Source organism: Notamacropus eugenii, chromosome 2 (genome assembly GCF_028372415.1).
Source record: "Notamacropus eugenii isolate mMacEug1 chromosome 2, mMacEug1.pri_v2, whole genome shotgun sequence".
Classification (NCBI taxonomy): Eukaryota; Metazoa; Chordata; class Mammalia; order Diprotodontia; family Macropodidae; genus Notamacropus; species Notamacropus eugenii.
The window spans coordinates 143,296,290-143,320,515 of NC_092873.1; the positions used below are offsets into that span (position 1 = coordinate 143,296,290).

Consider the following 24,226-nt stretch of genomic DNA (forward strand, 5'->3'; position numbering starts at 1 on the left):
TGGGGAAGACATCACATAAACAGGTACACACAAGATTTATACAGTAAATAGAAGGTAATCTGAAATGGGCAGGCACTAGCAGCTAGAGGCTTAGGAAAGACTCTCCATGGAAGTCTAGCTTTGAGTTAAGATTTGAAGAAAGCTGGGGAAACTGACAGGTAGAGGTGAGAGAACAGAACGTTCCAGGCTGGGTAATAGTATATGGCAAGGTCATGGAGGAGTGGGTGCAGGTAAGAGCGGGTAGGCTAGTTATTTCATAGAGTTCATGGAAGGGAGCAGAGCATAAGAAAATTGGAAAGATAGAAAGGGGCCAGGGTATGGAGAGCTTTCACCCCCAAACAGAAGTTTATATCTGAACCCAAGGGTAGTAGGGAGTCATGCGAGCTCATTGGCAGGAGGGTAGCAGGGTAACAGGTTCCCTAAACTTATACTTAAGAAAAATTACCTTGGCAGCTCAGTGAAAGATGATTTGGAATTGGAAGAGGCTTGAACAAGGCATCTTCTGTTATGTACCCTGCTACCTGCCAGGCATTGTACTAGGTGTTGGAGAAACAAAGACAAAAACCTCAAAACAGTCTTTACCCTCAAGGGGTTTGTATTTTATTGGGCAAAAAATCCCCAAACCAGATGGTGTACCCATAACATCAAATAAGGCTGTATGAAAAGCTATATTTTGTATGAAATACAAAATAATTTTCTAAGGGATCAGATTAGGTTTCTGTTTAGAAGGTAGCACTTGCATTGCCTTTTGATAGAAGCTTAGGGATACCAGGAGGTAGAGTTGAATAGAGAGTAAATTCTAACCATGGGAGACAGACAGCTTCTGCTAAGTCAGGAAGACTAGGCATGACGTATCACGTTTGGGGCTTAGTGAATAGGACAGTTTGGTTAAAATGTAGAGTAAATGAAGGGGTATGTGATAAGTGTTATGTTGTTAAATGTTTAACAGTCAGGCTCTCTAGGGGGAGAAGAAAGTATGCACACATTTTTTTTTTAGTTTTACATATATATATATAAATTTATTTATTTGTTTTCAGTTTTCAACAATCAGTTCCATAAGTTTTAAATTTTCTCTCCTTTCCTCCTCCCTCCCTCCCTGAAATGGCATGCAACTTCTGTGGGTTCTACACAGTCTTTTTTTTTTTTTTTAATTTAATTAATTTGTTTTTAATTTTCAGCAGTCACTTCCATAAGTCTTAAGTTTTCTCCCCCTCCCTTTCCCCTCCTTTCCTGAGATTGCATGCATTCTTATATGAGTTTTACATATATTTTCTTATTAAATACATTTTCACATTAGTCATGTTGCATAGAAGAATTAAAATGGATGGGAGAACCATGAAAAAAACCAAACCAAACCAAAACGTAACACAAGAGAAAATAGTCTGCTTCATTCTGAGTTCTGACTCCATATTTCTTTTTCTGGATGTGGATGACATTTTGCGAGTCCTTTGGGAATGTTTTAGGTCCTTGCATTGCTGTGAAGGGCTAAGTCTATCAGAAACAATCCTCCCGCACTGTGCCTGTAACTGTGTATTATGTTCTCCTGGCTCTGCTCATTTCATTCAGCATCAGTTTATATAAGTCTTTCCACGTTTTTTGAAGTCTGTCTGTTCATCATTTCTTACAGCACAATAGTATTCCATTACATTCATATACCACAACTTTTTCAGCCATTCCCCAATTGATGGGCATTCCCTTGATTTCTAGTTCCTGGCCACCACAAAAACAGCTGCAATAAATATTTTTGTACATATGGGACCTTTTCCCATTTTTATGATCTCTTTGGGATACAGTCCTAGAAGCGATATTGCTGGGTCACAGGGTGTGTACATTTCTATAGCCCTTTGGGCATAGTTCCAAATTACTCTCCATAATGGTTGGGTCAGCTCACAGCTCCATCAACAATGAATTAGTATTCCAACTCTCCCACATCTTCTCCAACATTTATCATCTTGTTTTGTCATGTTAGCCAATTTGATAGGTGTGATGTGGTACCTCAGAGTTGTTTTGATTTGGTATGCACACTTTTAAGTTTAATCTGCATTTTTAAACACTTTCCTAGGTTTAGACAATCAACAAAACAATAAACCAAGTCCCTATTTGTAGCCATTGCCTGTTTCTGAGATTTATTTTAAAAATTAGTTAATTTTTAATATTCTTTTTCTTTTTAAGTTTTGAGTTCCAGATTCTCTCCCTTCCTCATACTCCTCCCTTACCCCCTGAGAAAGCAAACAGAATGATATCAGTTATACATGTGAAACCCTGCAAACCATGCTTCCATATGGACCACATCACAAATCAAACAAAAATAAGGAAGCGAGAAAATGATACTTCAGGTTGCTCTCATTATTCATTAGTTCTCTTTCTGGAGGTGGATTGTCTTTTTTCATCATGAGTCCTTGGAAACTGACTTAGATCACTGTACTGATCAGAGTAGTCAAGCCCTTTGTACTTGATCGTCATTACAACAACAGTGGTCAATTCATATGGGTCTTGCCATGCTTTTTCTGAAACCACCCCCCTTGTCATTTCATATAGCAGTTAGGTGGTGCGGTGGATAGAGTTAGGAAGACTTACCTTCATGTGTTCAAATTTAGCCTTAGACACTAGTTGTGTGACTCTTGGCAAGCTGTTTAACCCTGTTTGCTTCAGTTTCCTCATCTGTAAAATGAGTTGGAGAAGGAAATGGCAAACCACTCCAGTGTCTCTGCCAAGAAAACCCTAGGGGTATCACTAAGAGCCAGATATGACTGAAAAACCACCAAACAACAACTCCATCGCAATCATATGCCACAGCTTATTCAACCATTTCCCAGATTGATGAGCACCCCCTCAGTTTCCAATTATTTGCCAAGGGAAAAAGAGCTGACATAAATATTTTGTATGTCTGGGTCCTTTTGCTTTGATCCCTTTGGGGTACAGACCTAGTAGTGATATTGCTATATCAAAGGTTATGCGTACTTTTACAGCCTTTTGGGCATAGTTGCAGATTATTCTCTAGAGTAGTTGAACCAGTTCACTACTCTATCGACAATTCATTATGGTACCTATTTTCCTTCATCCCCTTAAGCATGTCATTTCTGATAGGTGTGAAGTGTTGCCTCAGAGTAGTTTTAATTTGCCTTTCTCCAAGCAATAGAGATGTAGTGCATTTTATATGATTATAGATAGCTTTGATTTCTTTTTCTGATAATTGCCTGTTTATATCCTTTGATTATTTATCAATTGGAGAATTCCTCATGTTTTTAAAAATTTGACTCAGTTCCCTATATGTTTGAGAAATGAGACTTTAACAGAGAAACTTGCTATAAATTTTTTGTTCGTACATAGACAATGATCTATGGTACCTTTTAGCAAAATATAATTTTCCTGATTATTTCTTTTAATTAGGTCTGTTTTTGCTTTTGCTTTTTCTGAGATCAGATTGCTGCTCTTGCCTTTTTCTATTTCAGCTGAATCATAATAGATTCTGCTTTAGTCCTTTGTTTTAACTTTCTGCCTGTCTTTCTGTTTCAAGTGTGTCTCTTGTAAACAACATATTGTTGGATTCAGGTTTCTAATCCATTCTGCTCTCTGCTTCCATTTTGTGGGTTAGCTCATCCCATTCCCATTTCCATTCCAAGTTATGATTTTTAACAGTGTATTTCCCTCTATCCTGATTTTTTCTGTTTATCTTTCTCTCTTTTTGTACTATCCCACCTCAAGTCTGTTTTGCTTCTTAATCTGCATTTTCCTTTATCATTTCTTCCCATCCTCCTCCTCATATCTCTTATCCCTTTCCCTTCATATTTCCTTATTGGATAGATAGATTTCTATACCCAACTTAGTGTGCGTGTGTGTGTCTGTGTATGTGTGTGTGTATTTTTCCATCTTTGAACTAATTCTGTTGAGAATGAGATTCAAGCATTGCCCACCCCTTCACCCCTCCCATTTTCCCTCCACTATAAAAGTTCTTTCTTGTGTACCTTTTATACAAGGAAAATTTCATCATTCTACCTCTCCCTGCCCCCTTCTCCCAGTGAATTCCTCTTTCTCACCCCTATGTGTATATATATATGTGTATATATATACATACATATGTATGTATGTATATATATATGTATACAGATTTGGAGATCATCCCAACATAATTGACTCTCACCCATGTCCTTTGTCTATGTAGACTCCTAATTGCTCTAATAATGGTAAAGGTTCTTAGGAGTTGTATCCTCTTCCCATATAAGAATGTAAACAGTTTAATTTTATTGAGTCCCTTCTGATTACATTTCCATGTTTAACTTTTTATGCTTCTCTTGAGTCTTCTGTTTGAATGCCAGATTTTCTATCCAGCTCTGGTCTTTCCACCAGGAATGCTAGTTTTACTTGATAAGTTATTCTTGGTTGCAATCCTTGCTCTTTTGCCTTCTGGAATATCATATTCTAAGCCCTTTGATTTTTTAACATGGAAACTGTTAAATCTTGTGTGATCTTGACTATGACTACACAATGTTTGCATTATTTTTTTTTTGACTTCTTGCAATGTTTTCTCCTTGACTTGGGAACTCTGGTATAATATTCCTGGGTGTTTTCATTTTAGAATCATGTTCAGGAGGTAATTGTTAAATTCTTTGATTTTCTGTTTTAAACTGTGGATCTAAGATGTTGGAGCATTTTTTCCTTGATAATTTCTTGAAATATGATTTCTAGGATCTTTTTCTTTTCTTTTTTTTTCTTTTGATAATGACTTTCAGGTATTTGAATAATTCTTAAATGATCTCTCCTTAATCTATTTTATAGGTCATTAGGTTTTTCCTATGCGATATTTCACATTTTCTTCTTTTTTCATTCTTTTGACTTTGTTTCTTTAAATTTCTTTAAATCTTTCTTTAAATCTCATGAGGTCATTAGCTTCCAGTTAGCAATTTCTGATTTTTAAGAAATTATTTTCTTCAGTGAGTCTTTGTACCCCTTTTTCCATTTGGCCTATTTTGCTTTTAAAGTAGTTCTTCATTGAATTTGTGTGACTCTTCTACCAAACTGTTAATTCTCTTTTTATAATTTTCTTGTATCACTCATTTCTTTCCCCAGTTTTTCCTCTACCATTCATCTCTTTTTTTAACCCTTCCAGGAATTCTTGCTGACCTTTTGTCTAATTAGTATTTTTCTTTAAGGTTTTACTCCTAGCTGATTTCACATTGCTGTCTTCCTTTAGGTTTATGTTTTGGTCTTCTCTGACACTGTGGTAGCTTTTTATGGTCGAAAAAATTTGTTGTTGTTATTTGCTTATTTTCCCATTCTATGCTTCCCTTTGAACTTTATATTAAAATTGGGCTCTGTTTACCTGGGGGTGGGGAGACTCTGGCCCCAGATTAAGGCCTTTTTGTGCTGCTGTTTTCAGAGCTAGGACTCTGCAAGTTTTTGGCGCTTCTAAGGTGGTGTGACTTGGAGAGAAGTGTGGCCACTGCTCTCCTGGTTTATGCTGTGGTCTTCACCCTGAAAGAGTCCTTGCTGTCCCACACCTAGAAGTGCTAGTGTTCTTCTTGGCCCTTGAACTGTGACCAGGGTGCCTGCTTCCTTGTGACTGATCACAAGTACTACTCTCCTCCCTGGTCCTGTGTGTGTGTGTGTGTGTGTGTGTGTGTGTGTGTGTGTGTGTGTGTGTATTCTTTCTTCTTTGAACTAATTCTGTTGAGAATGAGGTTCAAGCATTGCACACCCCTCCACCCTGCTATTTTCCCCTCCATGATAAAAGCTCTTTCTGGCCTTTCTAACCAGTTGTTTGACCACCTTGCCTTCTCTGGTCCAAGAGCTTCCGAAGCTGTTGCTGCTGTTGCTGCCACCTCTGAGGACCACTAATGCTTTGCGGGCCTGCATCCACCCCAGTCTTACAGACTTCTCTTGGGCACTTTGTCTTAAGCTGAATAAATGTCTCCCTCTGACCTTTTGCTGCTCTAAAATTTGATTATATTTTAAAGTTGTTTTGAGGGGATTTTCGATACTTCAGCTGGGTCCTGGCCTGTACTCTGCCATTTTTCATTTCTGAGCTTTAAATGCTTATGCTGACAGTTTAATAATTGGCAAGCCTATAGAGTTAATGCCAGCTCACCCGTGGGAATAATGTTCAATAAGCCTTAAAAGCTAGGAACCAGATTGTAAACGGTTTTAAAAACCAAAGGTAGGAGTTTATATTTCATTCTTCCTAGGGGCAGAGGAAGCCAGAGTTTATTGAGAGTGAGATGTTCATTTGAGGTAGCTGGGTGGTACACTGAATACAGCACTGGGCCTGGAGTTAGGAAAACCTGAATTCAAATCCAGCCTCAGATGTTTATGAGCTCTGTGCCCCTGGGCAAGTCACTTAACCTTTGTTTGACTCAGTTTCTTTTTCTGTAAAATGGGGACAATAATAGTGCCTACTTCCCAGGGTTATGAGAGTCAAATGAGTGCTTGGCATGTAGTAAGTATTATGTAAATGTTAGTTGCTATTATTATAGTCAGACGTGTGTTTTAGGAATCGCAATTAAACAGTTGTGGGGAGGATGGATTGGGTAGGGGAGAAACTGGATGTAAGGAGACTGGTCAAGAGACTATTGCAGTACGGGAGAGAGAGGATGGAGACCCAGACTGGGGGAGGGAGTTTCTGTGTGAATACAGAGAAGAAGGTGGATGGGAGATATAGGTTAAGGTAGAAATGCGAAGACTTGGCAACTGACAGGATATGAGAAGTGAGGGAGACGTAAGTGTTGTAAAATGATGGGGTTTTCTTAGATGATACTACACATCCCTTCCAGAGTCTAATCCCTCTAATTAGAGGAATGTTAAGGAATGTTCATTTGGCAGTGATATATGGCTGGGGTAGTAATTTAGGGATGAGCAAATCTAGGCTACTAACTGTTTCCCAAATGAGCCCTATACTTCCTTAACTCAGTGGCTTTTTCAGGAATTCCTGTCCTTCAGGTCTGTCTATCTAATTCCTGGTTATTCTTCAAGGTTCAACTTAAAGGCCGTAACATTTTTCCCCCAGATTCCTCTAGGCAGAAACTGTGTTCCCTCCCTCCCATTCTTGAAGGGCAGGATCTCTGTGTCCCCCATATTGCCTAACATGGCCTCTTGTATATAGCAGATAGATGCTCAGTAACTTAGTAAATTAAAGAGTCAGGGCTGATGAGCTCTGAGAGGAGCTAGTCAGTCAACAAATATTTATTAAGCACTTATTCTATATTAGGCACTATGCTAAGCACTGGGGATATACTGAAAGGCAAAGATGAACCTTGCAGCTTCTACCAATATTCCTAACCAGGTCACCGCTGGCTTACTCATTCTGAGGCTTGTCTGTATGTAGATGATACATGTGTAGAAAGTCCATTCTTCTGAACTGGTTTCCGTCATACTGATTCTCATATTGTGATCATAGGCTTGTGTTTTTTGTACAAAAGAGTGGGCAAGATCTTATTGTGACAGGACAGTGTTGTGATTCAGAAGAGCGTTGTTACATGGTTGCCTTTTCTTGTGTGTCCGTATTTGTATTGCCCTGAGGTATGTGTCAGAAAAACTCCCCACTGGGCTGTATTTTATGAGCTGCTTGAATTCTAATACAAAAGTAATATCTAGAGTTCCCTCTTCCTCTTCAAAAATGTCTATTCTCTTTTAGACCATCCTTTCCACCTTCTTTCAGGTACTATGTACTTTCATGTTCTCTTTACCTTCCTTACATTAAATCCAACTTTTCAAGAAAGGATTGAATAAAGGCATTAATAATGAGCTATTTGAATCTTAGTAGAGGACAAGGTCGCTGTTTGACAAAAACCAAAAGAGCTGATCACTAGTTATAGAATTTCAGACCATAACAAGTTGGGTGGTTAAGGTACTTTTTTGGACAAGGGACCCTTTCTGAAATCATGCTATGTAGGCATCTACATGTTGGTTAGGCTGTCCTAATGTAGAACACAGGTGTGTTTTTATTATTTCTTATATTTAAGCTTCCTATTTCCTGTTCTTAAGATGTGATGCATGGGATGATTTAGTTTTCTCTCTTAAAACAAACTCAGTTGCTTTTTATTTATGTAATCTGATGTGTATCTCTCTGTTAGTGGCCCATGATGGAAAAAAGTTCCCCATTTGGCCTTCATTTTTGTCTTTAGATTGCTTTTTTCTGATAGTAGTTAAAGAGTTCTTTTAAGATTTCCAGTCATGAGTCCTATTGTTTTCTCTATTTAGTGAAATTATGAGATACAGCAAGCATTTAAATATGCATGTTATTTTAAAGGAAAAAATAATGGTTGAGGGTTCTGGTCGTTAGTTGACTATCGCAACTATTTGTAAGTATTTGTGTTAGACAGGATTGTGTTTATCTTTCGTTGCTGAAGAAGACCATGCCATCAGAGAAATGATGACATGACTTGTACTTGACTTTGTTTAGAGTGATGGAGGGCTGTGCAGGTCACCAGCCTCATTTCTCCTCCAGAGTTATCTGAATCCAGTGACCAGATATTCATGTTAGACACAGGTAAATTCAGAGATGAAAAATTATGCAGTTCTGTCCTCAAGGAACTTCTATTCTAATGAGATATTATGATATATAAAAAAAGTACAAGGTAGATGAGAATCAGAACAAAGGAGAGATTCATACAAAGTACTCTAGGAAGATATGAGGAGAAAGAGACCAGTTTCAACTAGAGGGATCAGAGAAGGCTTTATGGAGGAGGGAGTACATGATAATTTTTTTAAAAAATGATTTTCTTGCATCACTCTTTCCTTAATTTTTCTTTTCCCTCTCTTATTTGAGTTTTAAAATTGCTTTTGAGCTCTTCCAGGAATTCTTTTTGGTCCTGGGACCAATTAACTTTTTTTTGTTGTTGAGGTTTTGGATATAGCAGTTTTGACTTTGTTTTCTTTTTCTGAGTTTATATTTTGACCCTCCCTGTCACCATAGTAACTTTCTATGGTCAGATTAATTTTTGTTGCTGTTGTTTACTCATTTAACAGCCTATTTAACTTTTAACTTTATGTTGAAGTTGGGTTATACTCCCCTGATGAAGGGGGCACTGTTCCAAGCTTATGGATTTTTGGGTAGCTGTTTTCAGAGCTAGTTCAGGGGGTCTGTAAATTTCCAGTTTTTCCAACGTGGTATAATTAAGAAGGGGTGTGTTTACTATTCTCCTGGCCTGTGCATTGGTCTGTGAGTGACCACAAGCACTCTTTTCTGCCCTGGAACTCTGACCAGACTCCCAGTTCCCTTGTGACCACAACCTCTGGTGTGCTCGTGCTACTTCTTGCCCTGGGAACACGACCCAGGACTTCAACTTGGATCTGCGTATGGCTGCAACAGAGTCCTCCATCCATTGTTAGCAAGGGGACCCTTTTTATTTTCTTCTGACTGGTTATTCTATTGACTTACCATTTGTGGACTGAGAACTCTGGAAGCCTCTGATTCAGTTAATCCCAATGCCTCCACTCTCACCCTGGTACGACAGACCTTTTCTGATAATTGTTTCATCCTTCCCTTGTGTGAGTTCTGTTGCTCCAGAATTTGTTTTGAGATGTTATTTAAAGTTATTTGTAGGGGAATTTGCTCAGTCAATTCCCTGACTTTTCTCACCTATCTTGGCTCCACCTCCCACTTCTCCACTCCCTTACTCCCTAGAGGTAGTGCTTGAAATGCCCTTGAAAAGAATATGTCAACAGAGATATAGAGCTAATGTATTCCAATAATATGGGATGGCAGGTGGGAGAGGGCAGGTAGAAATCAGGGAATATTTAGTAGTTAAATTTGGTTGGAATATAGACCTTAAGATGGGGATAGTATTGAAAAAGGCCCTTGATCTCACTCCAAAAACAACATAATTTGGTTGGTAGGTTGGTATCTGAAGATCTTATTAAAAAGGATAACGGTCTTAACATAGGTAGTGACAATGTTTTTGAGTACTATAGTTTTGAATACACTTTTGTTTAATTGATATGTTGTTAAATATAATCTGGAGCATGGCTTTGATTTAATTTATATTTGAGGGTGAATATGTCTAAAGATTCTAGAAATTAACTTCAAAGATAAGGCTACATACTACAAAGATGTGACTTAGGAGTTGGGAAACTGTCTAGTTTGCAATAGGAGCATTTTTTTATACTGCAGAGTACAAGTTGAAAAAATATACCTAAACTCTTGTACCTAAGTTCCTATATCTAAAAAACAGGGACAAAAAAACTGACTTACTCCAAAATATTTTCCTTAGCAGCCTGATACTGTGACCGAAATGTCCACAATTTTAGTAATCCTGTCCTTATTAAAATATAAAATGTACCCTTACTTGAGGATTAATTGAAGAAATAAAATCAAGTCAACAAATATTTGTTAAATACCTGTTGTATACCATGCATTGAGTAACTGTGCTTAAAATGATTCTTTTGCCTAAATTATGCTTTAAAGGGCATAGGACATAAAAAAAGGGAAAAGCCTCTTTAAGAGTTTAGGTTTTTTTTGGGAAATAATTAAATATGGAAGTATTTTAATCTGTAAAGGTATAACAATCTTTACTATAAACACACTTAAAAGTATATAGAAAGTGTAAGTTTCTTGAAGGCAGATACTATTTCATGTTTCTTTGTATCCCCAGAATCTAGCAAAATACCTGGCACATGTCAAGTGCCTATTCCATGCTTCTTTTGGGATTAATATAGCATTGAGTATAAAACAACTTTCAAATAAATACAAAGATTCAGAGAAAGATGAATGAAGACCGATTGCTGTGGTGACCTATGTAGCCATATCCTGTGTGGAAGTGGTAATGACCATGGAATTTGAAATAAGTATGTTCATACTACAGAGAAAAAGACCCAACATTTTTTCTCTTGGACTCTTGTAATTCTAATTTATTTTAAACATTTTTCCTGACTGCTCTTATTTTTACATTTCCTTGTTGAATATATTCTTCCTCTTTCCCTGATCCAGAGATAACTCTCTGGTAACAATACATGTGAGAAGAAAAAAAATAGTTCTTCCAAACTAACCAATACATCAATTGAATCTGACAGTATTTTTATTATCCCACACGTATAGTTCCTCCCTCACCAATGAAGGGAGTAAAGTTCATTTTCTTCTCTTTTCTTGAGGGACAAGCTAGATTCTTATCATAACACTATATTCTGTTTTTTAAAAAGTCATTTATTCTGTAATCACATATATGAACTGATACATAAAGAAATAAGAAAATAATATGCATGGTTCTTCACTTTCTTCATTTCTTTATGGTGATTTCATATTTAATTACATTCATAGACCACAGTTTGGCTACCACTTCCTAACAGTGGCATGGTTTTTAGACTTTTTTGGGATTCTCCATCATGCCTTCATGCCCAGGAAACTCATCTTTGGAAAGCTGAAGTATTCTCTGAGTCAGCTATGTACTGTGAATACTTAATATTTGGTATTCATCAGTACCCTCTGCCCCTTTGATTGAACCCTCTGATTAGAGGTCATATCCATGAACTTCAAAACTTCCATTTAAGGAGGTGTCCTAGAACAGTCTTTTCCCTATTTCCCATCAGTTGCACTGATTTTGGATTTTTTTGGAATTCTTCATCATGCCCCCTCTCTGGGTATCATCTTCCCATCCTCCCCGTTACACTTTTAAGTTTCCTTATGCATATTAACTTCCCCAATTAGATTGTAAGCTCCTTGAGGTCAAGGATCATATTTCTTCTTGTTTGTATTTGTATTTGTATAGCCAACTTTTAGCAAAGTGTCTGGCACAGAGTAGATGCTTGACGGATGTTATCTAATATTAACTATTATTATTGACAATTGATGGGAATTTCTTTTGTTTCCAATTTCTTTGTTATGACAATAATAGCAACAACAAGTTCTATTATACATATTTTCATGTGTTTTATGGGAACTTTCTGACTTTGACCTTTTTGTGATATATATACTTAAATATACATACATACACACACACATACAATCTAGCAGGAGGATCTCTGGGTCAAAGCATGTGGATATTTTAGACATTTCCTTAGCTTAATTCCAAATTTTGGCATTAAAAAATATTTTTTCTCTCCATCTAGAGGAGGAAAAGTTTTGGCTAAAATGCTGTTTGGAAGTCTGGTATGAAATAGGAAGTTATGGACTGATTTCCTCTTTGTAGTTTAATGATCGGTATTTAGATGTGATCATGATAAGTGCTCCTTTTCCAAAATAGAGAGATGAGGATTGCGATGCTTCAGAATCCCAAGGTCTAATAAGGAGAGGTAATATTAGAAAGAGTCATAGAATTGGAGTCAGAGGATTTGGATTAGAATTTTTAAAAAATTTCCTGTCTATGTCATCTTGGGCAAGTCACTCCAGCTCCTTAAATTTCATTTGCCTTATGGAAAAAAGAAGGATTTGGACTAGATGATTGCTGAGATTCTTTCTAGCTCTAAATTTATGAGCCTATGAATCTAAGGTAGATAGGAACTTGAATTAGGGATGTAGCAGTAGGAATAGAAAAAGAAAAGTAAATATCCAGGTGATTGAGAAATCCATATTTTTCTTAAATTTTCAATAAAGCTTTTTTTTTTAAGGGGAGAGAAAAAGAAAAGGGAGATGGGAGAGAGATTATGATGAAATAACAAACATAGTTTACTGTTTTATTGAATATGAAAATCAAGAGAAGGAAGGGATCCAAGATAATCCTAGCCTTGAGCCTAGGTGACTGTAAGAATACCGGTCCCATTCACTGAAATTAGTAAGTCAGGTAGAGGAACTGGTTTTAGGGAGGATGATGACTTTAATGTTAGAAATGTTGAACTTGAAATGATAGCCTTGTAGAAGTGTCTAGCAGGCCGTTACAAATGTGAGACTAGAGCTTGGGAGAGATGCCAGGATTAATGACAAATATATGGGAGTCATCTGTATAAATGTTGAAGCAATGGAAGTGAGTGAGCTCTTTGGAGAGAGTTTAAGAGTGGTAATTAAAGATCTAGTTCAGTAGTTTCTAAAGTGGGTGCTATATAATGGTCTACTCAGTCATGGCTTGACTCTAAGGAGTATATGATCATTCAGCTGGAGCATGGGAAAAAGGGTCACATTCACTCCTTCCAACCTGCATACCAATTATTGGAATTGTCAACAATAGAGCCACTTCACTCTGTTCCTTCTCACAACTAGCTATGTGTGTGGCTGCCCTAGGAATGAACCACTCATGGAGATTATAATCTAATTCAAGCCAGGTAACCAGAAAATCTATGTAGACAAAATGTTTCCCCTTCCTCTTTCCTACCCCTTCCCCCATTCAGCAGCTTTCCCTCCTCCTGTCCCCACCTGGGTTCTGAACTCTGGGGCAATGACAGTGACTTTTCCATTGAAAAAAAAAGTCAGGTTTTTTTTCCCTTTTGAATGGGGAAATACTCTTCCTCTTTTCAATTTGTATAATGCCAGGAACCACACAGCATGGTACTGTGTGGAACAAAAATTCCTGCTCTGCCACTTTAATTGCTATGTGACTTTAGCAAGTCACTTTATGTTCCTGGGCATCAGTTGCCTCATCCTTAAAGTGAGGAGGTTGGGGACTCGATGAATTCCACAGTCTCTTTTGGCTTTAAGTCAATAATCCTTCGATCCTCTCTTCTCTACCCCATTCGCTACACATAGATACTCTATTTTACCAGCTCTAAACTCAGTCTCTCCAGATTCAGGGACTGTTTTCATCTCCCAAGAGAAACATATAAAAATCCCAGGACTGAGGCAGAAGATTGCTTCAGTTATCAAGGTTTTCTTTCTGACAGTTCTCCTCACCTTGTGCCATCTCTTCGATCCATTTCTTGGTTCCCATTTGTTGTGGCTTTTGACCCAAATGCTTCACTTTTGTCCGTCTGCACGTTATCCAGATACCTGTCTGATTACTGATCTAATGAGAGAGAGAGAGAGAGAGAGAGAGAGAGAGACAGACAGACAGACAGACAGACAGTCAGACAGAGGGAGAGCATGTATATGTGTGTGTGTGTGTGTGTGTGTGTGTGTGTATGTATGTGTGTGTGTTCAGGGATTATATTCATCCTTTGTTGCCGAAGAAGACCATGCCATTAGAGAAATGATGACATGACTTGCACTTGACTTTGTTTTGAGTGAGGGAGGGCTGTGCAGGTCACCAGCCTCAGTTCTCCTTCAGAGCCATCTGAATCCAGGGACCAGATATTCATCAGGATGATGGGAGATGACCCAGGATGAGGCAGCTGGAATTAAGTGACTTGCCCAAGGTCACATAGCTAGTGAGTGTCCAGTGTCTGAGGTGAGATTTGAACTCAGGTCCTCCTGACCCCTACACTGCTGCTCTGTCCACTGCATCACCTAGCTGTCCTGATCCCATAGTCAGTTAAACCAAGGAGAACCATCTGTGGCCCCTCCTATAATTATTTTTGAATTTTTAAAAATCACTTAAAAACTTTTATATGTATGCTTTTGTGGGTTTCTTTTTTTAAGGTTTTTCTTTAATTTTCATTTCATTTTTTAGTAACTGAACTCAGGGCAAGTAGAGATATTTCTGCTTCCAATGACTCATCAGGGGATAGTGCTGGGGTTTTTTTTTTGGCAAGATAAATCCAGAAAGCCTTGTAGGAAATTAGAGTCAGGCATAGATAGAGTAAGTGGACATATTACAGAGAAGGAATCCACACAACAGGTAGTTGAGGACTTATTTGCATTTAAAGCCCTGGGCTTGTTATGTCCAGAGACTGCTCTCACCACTCTGGGCCTCTGTATGGGAAGGTAGTATCCAAGCTGAGAAAGAGAAAATGTAAATCCAACTATACCAGGATGACTAGAGTGAAAGGGAATGAGAGCTAAGATGGGCAGGCAGGCTGATTGTTGCACAATTTCTGAGTGGAGAGGGGTCAAGGAAAGCAGAGCATTCCAAAGACCTAGCCGTTTTTGTGACTTAACTTGATGCTCTGAATTTATCTTTTTGTTATATCAGCTGGAGCTATCCACTCTTATTTATCACTAATACACTAACACCATCATGAATCAGATCTCCCAAGCCTGTACAGTCAAGTACTTCATTCCACCTTTTGTCCAAGAAACACAAATTCCTCGAGAGAAGAGAGGAAACTCTGCTCACCTGTTCAGTTTCATTATTGGCTGAAATGCAAAGGTATGCCAAATTAGTAAATACAAAGTGATTTCAGGAGGATGAGAGCTCTAATAACTGGAGGAGAAGAAGGGGGAAGAGATCAAGGGAAATCAAGAAAGGTTTCCTGTAGATGGTAGCTCCTGAGCTGAACTGTGAAGGAAGCAGAGATGAGGAGGAAACACAGATGTGTCATGACTTCTGTTTGTAATCCATAGTTCTGATCTGATACTTCCTTATACCTGCTTGATCTCTCAGTTCTTGTTTGATGACCTGGAATCTGGACTCATTGCCTGCTTTGATCTTTTCTATTTGCCTAATTCTTCTAGCCTTGCCCTACTTGTGCCTGATACCTGTTATGATCAGTTGGGATTAGATGACTTGCCCACTTAATCTATAGATCTACCTATGTGTTTAAAAAAATTCATGCATGTTTATTTCTTATAATGAGAGCTATGCTTTATGCATAGTAGGTATTCAAGACAGATTTTGGTAAATTATTATAGAATTCCTTCACTGAAGTCATGCTCTTAATACTTCATTGTGGTATGGAAGTAACCCTGGCTTCTCAAAAGCAAGGCCAGTCATGTAAGTTCTGGCAGATTTTACCATGCCACATGGACTGAGAATGGGGTCAGTGATGGATTGGATGTCTGTTGTCTAAGAAACCTTCTAGCTAAGTGCTGAGAAGCTCATGGCTGGAGGGTTGGCCAGTAGGTAAAGAACTTATCTCTCCACAGTAGCTTATGAATGCCATCCACTAAGGTATAGAAGGATTGCTTTCTGCACCCTGGGTAGCAAGTACCCATATGGGTGAACACAGGGGTCCTTGGAGTACTGAAGTAGTGATCAAGTAATGAATGCCTTTCATTCCTTTAAACTAAGTTTCTTGAATGAATCTGTACTCTGGTTTGAGCAATTAATGAGCTGCTTCTAGACTACATAATACAGTTTTTGTGTAATGTAGAGACCGAGAGGATTTCTCTGAACAATTAGTCTCAGTTCCTCAAACTTTTAACTATTTTAAAAGGTACTCTTTGAAAAAAAATAGTATTTAGCTAATGATCTAAGAGAATTTCCTTACCAATATTTTCTGAATGAAACTGCCCATACAGTTGCCAAAGGGAAGGAAATGTCAATCTCAATTTGGCCTCAGTTCCAGTAATCTTCATTTCATCATTAAACAGTCGATTGGAATTGGCCCTACATAAATCACTTTGTTTTGTTTCATAAGTAATACAAATATACTTCTCAAGAGAAATTCAGATAAACAGAGCTCTGAACTTAAGAAATTCATGAATTTATTCACAAGCAGCTTCTCTTAGTTACAGAATCTTTGGAGGTTGTTGTCATCTTGATCCTGCCAACTTATCCCTGTGTCTCTTGCCAACTGGAGTGCTTGGCTCACTCTTTGACAACTGGTTAATGTTTGAAAATGATCTGGCTGAATAGACACCATTTTGATGCGCTTTTAGTCTCTAATGAGAATTAGAGCTACTGGCTAGGCTCTTGGGTTGAGAACATAATGGTCACCAGAAGTACAGTCTTCTAATTTTGTTGGTTATTGACATGTGACCCACATGCCAACAACAAAACCTTAAGTTGTTGCGCTTCTATTATTAAACAAGAATAAAATTCAGGCCTTTTAAAATGTATAGCTATTTCCTCCATCCAGGGCTACTGCAATAAAACATAAAATTGCTACCTGTTCATTTATTCATTATTGCTTTGGACTCCGTAGAAGCTTAATAAATGTTTGTGGAACTGAATTGACTGCTTATTATGTACAAGGCATTAGAATAGATAATGTGGCGGATAGCCAGATGACTAAAAAATGATTAATGACTTCAGGGAACTTATGACAAAGTATGTACATAGTTAACCATAGTATAGTAGCTTACATCCCTATAAGTTGCAGTCTGAGCAGTTAAATCTGTTTTTCCCATTAGCATAGTGGGGGAGGGAGACTCTGCTTACTTTTTTAATTATAGAAAATGGTCACAAATCAGTCAGCCAACAGACATTTATTAAGTACTTGCTGTGTGCCAGGCACAATGCTAAACTCTAGAAACCTAAAAATGAGCAAAGCCATGAGCTCATATTCTAATGGGGGAGACATTTTGAGGAATATATGTATTGATTCAGCAGAGAAATACAGTAAATAATCACATCAGGTTGTATTTAGTATGATATAGCTCTGTGCAGTATTGTATAAAGCTGTTCAAAGATTATATGAAAAATACGACTTGCCTTATATGTCACAAATCAAAACATGAAGGAACGCTTCCTTAAGATCATGAGACTTTAAAGTAGAAAGGTTTTTTTGAGAAGACATTGTCATGGGACATTTTAAATAAATAATATTTAATTTTTTTTCATAATTACATGTGAAGACAATTTTTAACATTCATTTTTTAAAATTTTGAATTCCAAATTCTCTCCATCCTTCTCCTCCACCTCCTTCCCTGAGACGGTAAGCAATTTGATGTAGATTATACATATGTGATCATGCAAACTGTATTTCCATATTAGTCATGTTATGAAAGAAGACAGATCAAAAAAGAAAAACAAACATGAAAAACTAAAGTGAAAAATAATATTCTTTGATCTGCATTCAGGCTCCATCAGTTCTTTTTCTGGTTGTGGATAGCATTTTTCATCCTGACTTCATGGGGCATTTTCAAAGAAATGTTTTGGAGGGAGTTGCTTGATGTTTTTATGTAGTCAATCTTTATTAAGTACATACTCTGTGCAAAGTAGTGTGTTTCTGGACACTGAGCATAGTATAAAAATAATACACCATGAAGCTTATGTCTATTGCTACCCAATTAAGTAAAGCAGGAAGCAGTTATCCATTGATTTATTAATTCCTTTGTACGTTTAAGTGCTTCATAAATGTTGAATTGAGTGCTTAATATGTGCAAAGTGTTAAGTTCTGTTGGGGGATAACTTTTGGAGCAACAGGAACACGATAAATGCAGTAGGGAAGTACAAAATGTTATTTAGGAAATGATAATTTTCATGGGGGGTTTTGTGTGGAATTAGGGGATCCAGCATTTGAGCTGGATCTTGACGAATAGATAAGGTTTCAATAGGTATAGATTGGGAAGGTGAACATAGGGTACAAAGAATAACATAAGCAAGAACCAAGAGGCAGGAAGCTGTGGGATATGCACAGGGGACAGTGAGAGATCCAATTTAGTTGGAATGTTAAGAGGGTCTTGTAAGACAAGGTAGAGTTGCTCCTGATTGTGGAGGGTCTTAAGTGCTGGGCTAAGAAATCTGAAATCTAATTAGTAGTCATCAGGAAACCTTTGAAGAGTTTTGAGCAGAAAAGTGATCAATCACATCTATGCACAAGGAAAATTATATGACATTGGTGTGGGGTGTGGATTGAAGGATGGCAGAGACTGGAGGTAGTATGGTGGGTTAGAAGGCTATTTCAGTAGTTCAAGTGTCTGGTAATGAGAGGTTTGTGTTAGTGTGTTAGTATGGTATCAGTGGAAACAGAGTAGAGGAACTGGCTGAGAGAGATATAGGAGAGGTAGATCTGACAGTCTTTGGCAATGATTGGAGGTGAGCTACCAAGAAAGAGGAAGGATCAAGGAGAACATCATGGTTTCAGACATGGATGACTAGTTGAGTTTGTGGCAACCTACTGAAATTAGAAAGAAGGTGATGTTCGTCCTTCGTTGCCATATAAGACCATGCTGTCAGAGAAATGATGACATGACTTGCACTTGACTTTGTTTTGAGTGAGGGAGGGCTGTGCAGGTCACCAGCCTCATTTCTCCTCCAGAGTTATCTGAATCCAGTGACCAGATATTCATCAGGATGACTGGAGATGACCCAGGATGCATTGGGAGACCTTGGGCTCTTTAGGCCAAGGTCTTTGCAGGTACTCACTTAGGGTGAGGTAAGGCCCATTCATTGAATAGATCTGTTGAAGAAGTAGCCAGGGCATGGCCCCTTTAATGAGGCAAAGAAAAAGAAAGACATCAGGCTGGGAGGGAAACAGCAACAGTTACTATTGATAATCATTCTTAAACAAGGAGGGTCCAGAAGATAACCCTTAAGTGGAGCTTGGGCAGGGGCCTACCAATTACAGGAGTAACATCAAAGATCTCTGATTATCCTAACAGATATAATAATAATGAAAAAGTCTGAAATATTGTGTGAGAATTACCAAAATGTGATATAGAGACATAATGTAATCACATGCTGTTGGAAAAATGGCACTGATATTTTCTCGATGCAGGGTTACCATTAACTTTCAATTTGTAAAAAACACAGTATCTGCAGAACACAATAAAATGAGGTATGCCTGCAAGTTGGAAGGCAGTTGTTGATCTGCTTTGGTAGGAGGAGTTCCTTACCCAGAGTTCCCTACACTAAAAAAGGGTTTTTGGAGATGTAGAAAGGCTTGTTTATAAAGCAGCAGGATTTTCACAGGGCATGGTGGACTAGAAGAGGGTTAAGTGGGGGAAATTGGAGGATGTTTTGGATTGAGGTATATCAGAATGGGAATACAGAAAGTTAGAGGTGAAGATGAGATTATTCTGAAGTCTGTGTGGCTGATAAGAATGAGGTAAATTGGAGGTTGATAGGTCGCCTATGAGAACATACAGATGAGTGGGAAAGAAGGAAGCTAACGGGTAGGATTTTGTTAGCGGGACAGTTTGGATTTCTAGGATTTCAGTCTGTCAAAACTACTGTTTTCCATTTCTTGTCAATAAGATAAAAAAATCTAGCAGGGATACTGAAATTTTTCCCTCTGTGTGCTCCCCTTAAAAATACATTTCCATGGAAATCGATTGAAAGGAAATAGAAAAGACAGAAGCAAAGCTTTTTAAAAAAATAACTATTTTTCAATTAATACAAATCTATCTTTTCTTTCGCCAATCCATGCTTTTCCCTTTTCCCACTGAGAAACAAAGAGACACAACCCCCCCACTTTTACAAATATGTAAATCATATCAAAGCAAAGCAGGGTCTCACATTGGACCTGTCAAAAAAAGAGTCTCCACATGTACTCTGGATCCATCACCTTTTTCTCCGTAGGAGGGTACCATGTTTAATCATAAGTACTCTGCAATCTCGGTTGGCCATTTCGTTGAGCAGGGCAAATCTTTCAGCGCTTTTTGTCTTTATATATGACTTCTGCTCACTTCACTTTACATCAGTCCATATAAGTCATCCCAGATTTCTCTGAGACTGCTAATTCATCATTTCTCATGTTTTCATCACATTCATATACCATAACTTGTTCAGTCATTCTCTGTTTGATGACACCCTGTCAGTTTCCAATTCTTTGTTACTACTAAAAGAGCTTCTTTAAACGTGCATATGTAAGTATTTATAGAAGCAGATAAGTTTTTAATTATTTATTTGAGACTCATCTAATTTATTTTTGGGTTTAGGCAAGTGTTAATTTTATAAGTCATGTGTGACTTAATTAAATGAATTTGGTTTTGATTAAGCAAATGATTTGGGATGATTGTAAGCCATTTAAAAAAAGTTTGTAATTAAAACCAAAAATAAGAGAGCAATTCTGAGAAAAAGAAATGTTTATTTAACAAGTTGTTCAGGTTGATTCTTTTTCTTATTGTTTCCCACCTAGGTTCATTTGGGACTCTTGTTCTTCCAGCAGTAAGTATATGTTCTGTGTTCTATTTGAAAGGGTTACAATGAGAAAATGTAATTTTTTTGCCTTTTTCATTAAATTAACCTATTTTTATCATGGTTTTCATATTGCACAGAATTCAGATAATTTATGACTCACATTTCCCCGGGGACTATGGCTTAATATTTTCATTGTCATAGCAGAGATTTCCCTCCCTTAGCCTGAGGGAATCATAGTGTTCCAGAAAATGAGTGTCTTGCTCAACCTTCTACTTCATTCGTGTTTTATGGCATATTTATAAATAGAAAACTTTGTTAATAGTCTGTATGGCCCAGTAGAAAGAACATTAGGTTTGGAGCTTATATGTGTGAGCTTCAGTCCTGGCTCTTCTGTTTGCTAGCTAGTGACTTTCAGTGAGTCACGTACCACATCTTAATTTTCCCAGCTGTAAAGTGGGGATACCTCTGAAACCACCAGCTATGTTATTTTCTGCTAGTTAGCAATTTATTTACCCTCTCTAAGACTCAGTTTCCTCCCATGGAAAATGTGGTTGTATGAAGTTTTTGGGTTGTATGAGGAAAGTGGTTTGCAAATGTTAGAGTGCTATAGGTCTATAACAGCAATAAACATTTAAAAATGTATCTATATATTTCCCTGAGCTAGAACACTGAAGGAGATATGAAGATTAGATGAGCCCTAATCTCTGACCTGCTGGGGCTTAAAATCTAAAAGAGGCTAAGACATTAATAAACTGTTATGAATTGATTGTTATGAAGTGAAGGATTGTAATCGTAGTTGAAATTTTACTAAGGTTCCCAAAATGCTTTAATACTTTATCTTTTAATGTTATTATGGGAATTCCAGCCTCCAACATGAGACCTCAACAGATCTGAGAAGGATCTCAAGTAGAGAGCAAGACTGTGGGTCAGATTGGGCATCACATAAATAAAGGACCCATGGGGGAGAAAGGAGTTTATTAGCTCTAGGGAAATCTCTAAGGAGATTCCATCAGGCTCTGGGAACTTGGGGTTTTTAATAGTATTATAGGCTAGGTAGACAGCTAATCAGTGACATTCTGTGGCAGAAGGAAGGAAGGAAAAATGTGTAAACCTTGGGGGTCACAGGAATTGTTAAAGGTAAGGTTTGTTTATGTGGGTTAATGTATTTTCTCTGTGACTGGTGTTATCATCAGTGGCCATACCCTGGTAAAACCATCTCAGCAGAAAGGTTAAACCAGGTTGAGGGGAACTGATGGGTTTTAAATCTGTTGGTGAGTTAGGGGGATGTCTACTCCAAGTATATGAAGACTTCTCCTGGCAGAAGGAGCAGATGAGGATAATTGTTTTCAGTGGCTATAGAGGTGGCTGAAGCCAGCTCTGTGGAGCACTTAGAACTTGGTCAGGGTGTTGAAGATGCCAAGGTTATCCACTGTATCCCTGCTCCTGACTTTTGTCCTGCCTGTGGACCCTGGATGACAGTGAGGCTGATGACTTTGTGCAACACTGTCTCACTAAAATTCAATTCATGCATAAGTCAAGATATCGCTCTCCATGTTCTTGGGTCTTTTTGAAAATGAAAGATAACCAACACCATCAGAATATACTGTTTTTTTTTTGGTAGGGCAGCTAGGTAGTGCAGTGGATAGAGGACCAGTGCAGGAGTCAGGAGGACCTGAGTTCAAATCTCACCTCAGACACTTGACACTCACTAGCTGTGTGACCTTGGACAAGTCACTTAACCCCAGTTGCCTCATCCTGGGTCATCTCCAGTCATCCTGATGAATATCTGGTCCCTGGATTCAGACAGATCTGGAGGAGAAGTGAGGCTGGTGACCTGCACAGCCCTCTCTCACTCAAAACAAAGTCAATTGCAAGACATGTCATTATTTCTCTCATGGCATGGTCTTCTTCAGCAACGAAAGATGAAGGAAATCTCCAAGATCTTGGAAGACTTTTTAAAAATAGAATAATTCTTTTTTTAAATGAAATTTTTCTTCAGTTAGCAAAATCTGCCTTTTCTCCCCTTGCCCCTTTCCTTCATTGAGACTGAAAGAAAACCAAAAATTCTGTTGCAAACATTTATAGTCAAACAAAATACATTTCCATACATTCCAAAAAGCATTCATGTGTTTTGTACACTGTGTGTGTGTGTGTGTGTGTGTGTGTGAGACATTCTGTACTCTGAGTCTTTCACCTGTCAGAAGGTGACTGATACTGACCATTTGGTGATGTCCATGTGTAGTCAGTAACCTTTTGTGTTGTTGGAAAAGAGTATTTGCTATGACCAGTGAATTACCTTTTTTTAAAAAGCTTTTAATTAGCATTTTGTTTTTCTCCAGTTACATGTAAAAAAAATTTTTAACATTCGTTTTTAAAACTGTGAGTTCCAAATTCTCTTTCTTCCTCCCTCTAACCTCCGCTCCGCATTGAGAAAGCAAGCAGTTCCATATAGGTTATACATGTGTAGTCATGCAAGACATATTCATGATAGTCGTGTTGTGAAAGGAAACAGACAAAAAATATTCAAGAAAAATAAAGTAAAAAAAGTATGCTTCAGTCTGTATTCAGACAGCAACAGTTCTTTCTCTGGGGAGGGACAGCATTTTTCATTATAAGTCCTTTGGAATTATCTTGGATCACTGTATTGCTGAGAATAGCTGAGTCATTCATGGCTGGTCATCCTGACCAGTGACAAAGCTCTGTTGGTCTGTGCCTTATTTCGTTTTATACTCCATGGTCAATGGAAATGATGAAAGCACGCTGTTAGATAGAGTTGGGGAAAACTATCTGGGCAACTCTGCTCTTTGTTTCTACTTTTGATACGTTAGAGTGTTCTTTGCTTTAAGAAGGAAGCCAAAAAAGTGAAAGGATGTTGTTGTTTTACACCAATGAATATTGTCTTGGGATTTTTCTTTCTCATTTTCCCTTTGGAAAAAAACCAAGTAGCTTTGAAAATCCAGATTTATTTTTCTTCAATTAGAATTTTTAAAAAAGTTGATTGTAAATGTATCACAATAATTTTTTGTTTCTTTAGAAACTGTTGTCATGTTCCCTTGTTCTGTCTTGAGAGGTTGTTTTTTTTCCTGTTTTGCCTTTTGCCCTTATCAGCAAACTAAAAATAAAATGATTGAATATTTAAGTATTTATAAATTTGATTAAATGATAATAATTTTATATGACATGTTGGATGCTGGAGTATATAAAAGTGTTACGATGGTTATTAAATTTCTGCAGTAATTTAAATAAATTTAAATGCAGTAAATTAAATGAATGAAAGGCATCTGAGGACTTAAATATTACTTGAGAAGACAAAACCATGAGATATTTGCCCCTTAATGGGGTTAGTTTCTGGCATTATTCCATATTCTCATCTGTGCTCCCATGTTTGTCCATTAGCAGACTCATTTTGAGACTGCCCTGAAGGAGTTAAATTGAAAGCAAAAATAGGACAGAATGCATAGAAATTCAGAGTCAGTGCTCCTGAGCCTAATTATTATCTTAGTCAGTTAACAAATGTCTGAATAGTT

At 37.7% G+C, this 24,226-nt stretch overlaps 1 protein-coding gene across 2 annotated transcripts in view; it reads left to right on the forward strand.

Annotated features, from left to right (window-relative positions):
• Positions 1–24,226, forward strand: part of CD109 (CD109 molecule) — a 173,936-nt gene that overhangs the window by 24,545 nt on the left and 125,165 nt on the right. For both annotated transcript variants that reach the window (XM_072642620.1, XM_072642621.1), the window contains exon 3: positions 20,698–20,726. In XM_072642620.1, coding sequence (XP_072498721.1) covers positions 20,698–20,726 — 29 coding nt within the window. The remainder of the gene's footprint in view (positions 1–20,697; positions 20,727–24,226) is intronic.